The sequence below is a fragment of the Mus pahari genome, chromosome 13 (genome assembly GCF_900095145.1).
Source record: "Mus pahari chromosome 13, PAHARI_EIJ_v1.1, whole genome shotgun sequence".
NCBI classification, from domain to species: Eukaryota; Metazoa; Chordata; class Mammalia; order Rodentia; family Muridae; genus Mus; species Mus pahari.
Window position 1 is genome coordinate 30,529,185 of NC_034602.1, and position 6,819 is coordinate 30,536,003.

General features: G+C 54.4%; 1 protein-coding gene across 1 annotated transcript in view; it reads left to right on the plus strand.

Annotated features, from left to right (window-relative positions):
* C13H4orf50 (chromosome 13 C4orf50 homolog) overlaps positions 1-6,819 on the plus strand; it is a 66,846-nt gene that overhangs the window by 16,608 nt on the left and 43,419 nt on the right. Inside the window, exons 5-7 of the mRNA XM_029545015.1 lie at positions 517-631; positions 1,542-1,660; positions 3,846-6,263. Coding sequence (XP_029400875.1) covers positions 517-631; positions 1,542-1,660; positions 3,846-6,263 — 2,652 coding nt within the window. The remainder of the gene's footprint in view (positions 1-516; positions 632-1,541; positions 1,661-3,845; positions 6,264-6,819) is intronic.

Consider the following 6,819-nt stretch of genomic DNA (forward strand, 5'->3'; position numbering starts at 1 on the left):
TGCAGGAATAGAAACCCTGACTACCTCACCCTCTCCCTCTCCCTCCCTCTCTCCCTCCCTCCCTCCTCCCTCTCTCTTTCTCTTCTCTCTCTCCCTTCTCTCTTTCTCCCTGCATTTCTATAATAAAGCTCTTAAACCATAGAGTCTCTGCTCTGCTCCATCAAGGCCCGCTGCGCACTCTGGTCAATGTTGGGAACCTCTCCCCTATTCCCTCTGTCCCACAACCCTGGAGTGATAGCAAGGTAGCTAGCTCCAGGGGGGGTCCCTGGTCGGGGGCTGCCCCTTTTCCACCTCTGCTCATGAGTCAGAGGCTATGCTCACCTGGGGCCCTGTGGGAAAGCATCCTGGCATCCCCTCAACGCCTGCGTCCACCTGCCCAGAGCACAGGGGAACTCTGGTGGGACGCTAGGCCCAGTTTCCTATCCCCCTTTTTTCCCCAGGCTCCCCCTGGCCCCCTCCCCTTATTTTATTTTGTTCCCAAAACTTATGGTTGTTCTATTTTTTGTCTCTCTCAAGGGTGCCTTGGGCTGTGCACAGAGTGATTCTCTGCCTCCACCCAGGGCAGAGGTGCTGGATCCCAGCAGCAGCCATGGCTGCCACGGTGATGCGTGTGAACTTCAGGGCCTGGCAGGTTTGTGGATTCTGTGTTACAGAGCGGGGCTGCCTGACATCCCTCTGATAGGCCAGCTCCCTTAGTCTTCCTGGTATTACAATGACGGGCAGGGTGGCTCACTCCTCTCACAGATGAGTTGAGGCTCAAGGTCCTACAGCCGGTCAAGGCAGAATCAGGGTGTGGCGTTCCAGGGCTCATTAGCTTAGGATAGCTGGACAATTAAAAGTACGCACTTGACTCTCAAAGGGTGTCCGCCAGCTACACGTTGGTAGTGAGAGCTTGTCCTCGCAGAGACATCCATGGTAAGCAGGGCCATCCTAGCCCCCATACACCCTAGGTGACGCGGTGGGTTGAGGTTGAGACTTGTAACTCGGTCTAAGAATCGCTGGGGCTTTGAGGTCCCTGCTCTCTTAGCTGTCAGACATGATTTCCTACATCCTTGCTGTAGGAGATCCTGTTGGGTCATCCTCAACCCTCCAAATGCAGGAGCAGTCCACAGTCTCATGCTACCCAGGGATACTGGATGCAGGAGGAGGGAGCTGATGCTCCCCTTATTCATGTCTGGGAGCAGAGCTGTTGGATGGACTGAAGCATGGTGGGACTTGGTGGGACTGTTCCTGAAAGCTGTGCAGGGTTGGGGTAGGGGCATCATCCTGCTGATGGATGAGGACACCGAGGGTCCTAAAGGCTTCACGGACATGGTCCAGCTATCGTCCATGGAGGGACCTTGAGAACCAGTTCCTCTGCTCACAGTTGGGAGCCATTCACATCTTCCAGCCTCAGGTCCTCACCTGGCAGAGGAGCGGAGCCCACCAGGAAGTCACCAGTGGGCTAAATGAGAGTCAAGAGAGGCATGGTTCTTGGTGGCCATTGTAATAGATCTTCCATGAGTGATTTTTTTTTTAACCTCAGGGTCTTGCTGTTCTAGGCCAGCTCTCAGAAGAGCCTCCTAGCTGGGTTGGAGATGGACCAGACCCCCACATGATGGTGTCAGCAAGGACCATAGGCAAGCTTCAGAGAGACCCGCCAGGGTCTGAGCATAGACAGGTGAGGCCAGAGGGGTTTTGGATTTGTGGACCAGTGGGGCCTGGATGGCCCGCTGTGTGTACAGTGGTGTGCTCCCACCCCTGGGGAAGTGCCAGATTTGGAAGGATATTCTGGAAATGATTGAGAGGACAGTTTGGGGGACTGGGATGCAGTGTGCTGAGACTTAGCTGAGAAGTAGGGTGAGGTGAGAAGAAGCCCCAAATAAGTGTGTCTGGTCTGGGCTACCCCAAGACACCCACATTACCTTAGTGATCCCCCTGGCCACCCACAGAGCAGGCCCTGCCTCCCTATACAGAGGTAATGAGACCCGAGGGACATTGGAACTCCCCAGAGCTCCCAGCCCTGGAGATGCCCTTCTTCTGTACTCTGTGCCACTCCGACCATCAGGTGTTACACGCTGGGTCTGAATTCTTCCTGACACCGTGGCAAACCTCTGATCCCAACTTCTGCCTCTTGTCCTAAAGAACAAAGCTGAACTGGAAGTGGTGTCCTGATATGACTCTGTGATTCTGAACCTCATTCATTCATTCATTCATTCATTCATTCATTCATTCATTCATTCATTCACCCACTTATTCATTTATTCATGTATACATGAATGTATTCATACATACATTTATGCACTCATGTATTCATTTATTCACTTCCTGAAACATCCCCTCAGAGACAGAGACAGACAGAGAGACAGAGAGAGAGAGAGAGAGAGAGAGAGAGAGAGAGAGAGAGAGAGAGAGAGAGAGAGACTGACTCTGACCTGCCTCCAGTAGCCATTCTTCCACCTGGCCCTAAAGAGACATGAAAGGACTGGAAGGTGGGGTCCTGTGTGCCAACCACTCATCCTGTTTATAGATGGCTCAGAAACACTTCAGGGAAGTCACTTAGTCTTAGTGCTTCAAAAGATTGGCATCTCTGTGCTCTCCTTGTTGAATGAACCCCTCACAACTTCAGGGGGGCTCCTAGACCTCCATTCCCAAGCCAACACATGTCTTGGCTTCCAGAGACCCCCCTCAGATGCCTGGGTCCTAGGCCCCACATTGCTGATGTAAAAGAAGCTCCAAGGCCTGGACTCAGAGCAGAGGCTTAACCCACATCCCTGGAGTCATGGACCACGCTCTCTCTCGTCCTCCCTTTATGCATGTCCTTTGTCACCCTCAAATAGCATGTGCTCAGCATCAGCACCATGTCTGTCTCTCTGCTAATTCTATTGTCTCTAATCTCATCACTGGGTTAGAACTGCAAGTCACTGCTGCCCTTGAGACCCAGTCCCGATCTTTGAATTTAGGGATGCCCAGTTTACAAATGCAGCTAGCGATGTGACTCCTGAAGCCAAATGATTCCCCTCAGATTAGAGGCAAGGTTTAAGCTGCATCCTGCAGCTCAGAGTCCCTGCCAAGAGCCTACCCACTACCCCACAGCTCCCTGTAGCACAGGGAGACTGAGCAGCTCAGAGCCTGGTAGGAAACTGGAGCCCAAGTCAGGCACCCAGGCTCCCACTTCTCTCCAGGGTGCTGTGACCAGATATCTCTCTTGCTTGGTAGACATGTGGTGTAAGTGACTATAAAGACACTCAGAGTAGTCTAGCAAGCCCCTCAGGTAAGCTTGGCACTGCTCCAGGCCTGAAGCAAAGTGAAGGCCAGCCCATACCCCCTGGGGGGAGTACAGAATCCACATAACACTGTGTACTAGAACCTTCCACCTGTGATTGGTGTTTTCAATCTATGCCTCCTCTGATGGCAGCTACAAGCCACAGGGTGACTCATATCCTTGCAGAGCCAAACCTCGTTAATGACTTTTTACATTCTGTGGCACTGATGGAGACCACGTTAGATAGAGAAGGGCCATAGGGAGTGTGGGACATCCTATAGGCATGTGTGTATGATCTGTTATGGTGTGGTATGCAGAATATTAGTGAGAATGGCTGGGGAGTGGTACAAGGGGTTGGGGGGTCTTTGTGAGGAGGCAATGATATTTGGTTTGAGATAAAGGGGTGTTTCTTGATGATATCTGGGAGAAGGGGACTCCTGGGCAGTGGGAAGAGCTCGGGGCAAGGCCCTGAGGTGGAAGAGGACACACAAGGACAGGTGCCCAGATGTATGGCAGGTTCAGAGAGTACTGGGGGTCGTGATGGTGTATGGGTCTCAGCAGGCCAGGTCTGTCTCATACTTCCTTCTCTCCCCACCGGCAGGGTGCTCTTGTCCAGCCCCACCTGGATGCAGAGGTTCTCCAGCTGCTGTGTAGCTGTCCACCAGGTTCAGGCATGGACGAGCCATTCTGCTCCTTGGGTTTGGCAGGAGTATCAGAGAATCTCCAAAATGTTGGAGCCCAAGAACCCCTACTGCTGTTACCTACATCCATGCTCCAGCTCTGGGGACCTGCTGGAGACCCGGAGCTCTTCCCGCCGCCTCTGCTCCAGGAGTGGCCCCTACAAGATCTGCAGACCCAAGAAGAGCCAGACAGCACGCTCTCACTTGCCCTTGGAGCTCTGGCACACTCCAGTTGCCATTGTAATCTGGCAAGGCGCCATGACACCTCCCTCGGCCAGGAGTCCCCCCTCATTTCCAATGGTTCATCTCTCACAAGAGGGCCCAAGGAGCCAAGAGACACGTGGCAGGAGGGAAGTGGGCCTCCAGTCACAAGTGCAGAGGAGTGGGGGGTGATGGGACTCTTGGGTGGGGTAAAGTCAGAACTTGAAGACAGGTGCCTGCTGCTCCTGCAAGGCAGTGAGAAGCTGTCCTTGGACACTGAGGTCCACACTCCAGAGCACATGCAGGGAGGAGGCGGGGCTGCAGATTCCCAGGCTGCGTCCTCCTTTCCTTGGCTTCGGTCAGAATGTCTAATACTGCCTCTGCGAGGGACAGCCTCTAGGTCACAGGAGGGTTCTGATTCCCTGAGCAAGGGAGGGAATGTGGAAGGATGTGGCTGGGAACGATTGATAAATCTGTCTCCAGGGAAGGAGGGAGAGGACCCCAAGTTCAGGGCTCATGGGACCCGAGAGCCAAGGACAAATGGTAGCCAGCTCTCATCAGGAAAGGGCAAAGACGTCTGGAGGAGTGCACAGGGCAAGCTGAGCCACCAGCTGTGCTTGGGAGACACTGAACTCCAGAAGGAGAGACCTGGGGATGAAGAACAAGAGGAGATGCAGGTCCGAGTGGCGTCAGACCCAGCTTCTGTGGGCCCCGAGCAGCCTGAGTTCAAGACCCACGTGGGTCAGGAACAGTGCATACTTATAGATGACCAGGATTTGTTACAGCTTTCCAGATGGGCTTCAGCAGGTGCCAGCAGTGAAGGTCCTTGCTCCTCACAGGCTCTGATCATGGGACCAGACAGGTGTGCCCTCCAGACAGACACACTGGAGGAGGAGGTGGGGGCACACTTCCAGCAGCTGAACAACCTGAAGCGGGTGTGTGGAGACCCCCAGCAGATGAGAGAGAGCCAAAGTGCCACTCACAGGTGGCGGCGGGACATCGAAGAGGGCGTGTGCCTTCAGCAGGCATTGGCCAGCCAGGATCTGAATGCCAAACCCAACAAGGAAGATGAGGGAGTGAGGCTGGTGGAGGATGTGGTCCTATGCAATGGAGATGTTCTTCCAGGAGCAGTACACAATGGGGATAAAGCCAACCGGGGCCCTGCTGAGCTGGGTGGGAGCCAATTCCTCACAACATGCTGTACCCTAAATAAGGCGGGAATCAGATCCCATCAGCTCCTTGCTAACACGGAGAAAGAGAGAAGTCAGGTTTTCCTTGATGACGCCGGGCTTCAGGGAGACCAAGAGGGATGTCACCATGAAGGATGTCCCTGTGAAAAGGAGCATGCACGAGAAGCGGCCAAGGCACTGAGGCTGGAGCAGGCGAACCACACGCTGCAGGGAGAGCTGGCCCGCCTCAGGCACGAGCTGGACCAGTGCCTGCAGGTTGTGTCCGACCTCGAGGAATGCAATGGGAAGAGTTACTGCAAGATTTCCCAGCTGGAAGAGGAGAACGAGAAACTGAAGGGGGACCTGGGCCAGCTGCATAAGGCCGTGTCTGAAAGTGTCAGGAAAGCTGGGAGCAGGGCGAAACATGTCACCCTGGAAAACGCAGAGCTCAGGGCTCTCATCTCAGAGCTCGGGGTCAGTTATAAAGGACTGATAAAAGACACAGTGCTAGGGATAGAAGACATGGTCTGGGCTCTGCAGGGGGAAAACAAGCACCTTGTAGGCAGAGTCCAAGACCTGGAGAGGGAGGTCCTGCAGATGAGCAGGGATTCAGGGGAAGAAAAGGGGAACTTCCAGGGAAATTCCAGCATGGCGGGAGACAAGGGACACGCTGAAGACAAAGAGGTCCAGGTGACTATGTTTTCAAGACAACTGAGCACAAGAGCCTGTGGGTCATCCTGGGCTGAGAAGTCAGATGTGGCTGGAAGACCTTCTTTAGATTTGGAAGATTCCACGTGCGGGGCTGATGCTAGAACGACCTCATCTGTCTGTGCAACCACCACAGGGCCTCAGGATGCACGCACCAACGGGGCAGTGGGCGACAGAGCTTGGCTGCAGAAAGGACAGAAGATGCCATGGTGTTCTGTGCAACAGGGAGCGCCTCAGAGGTCCCGGAGCCTCAGCCCCCAGGTATTCTGGTTTGACTGCTTCCTGTTTAGCAAGCTCAGTAGTGAGGTACCCCCCCCCCCAAAGATGTAGGTGCCCCTGCTACAGCCATAAGAGGGAATTAGATCACCAGTCCCATTTGCTAGATGAGAAAACCAGGCAGAGAAGTGACGGGGTTTGTCTGAGGTCACCCAGTTAGGGAGGGTGTGAGCTGAGAAGAGCCCAGGATCTCCCTTTTGACCTGCAGGTTAAGCCTGAATCTTCCAGTGGGTCCAGAGAATCGGTGGGCCTGGGCCTGGGCCTGGGTCTGGGTCTGGGTCTGGGTCTGGGTCTGGGTCTGGGTCTGGGTCTGGGTCTGGGTCTGGGTCTGGGTCTGGGTCTGGGCCTGGGCCTGGGTCTGGGCCTGGGCCTGGGTCTGGGCCTGGGCCTGGGCCTGGGCCTGGGTCTGGGGTTTGCGCTTTGAGATCATACCTTGAATTTTTCCCATGTGAATATTTCAAACAGCCCAAGCCAGCACTCTTCAGGGTAGGTCTTAAAAAGTTGTTGCAGGGCGGCTCCTCAGAAAATTGGACATAGTACT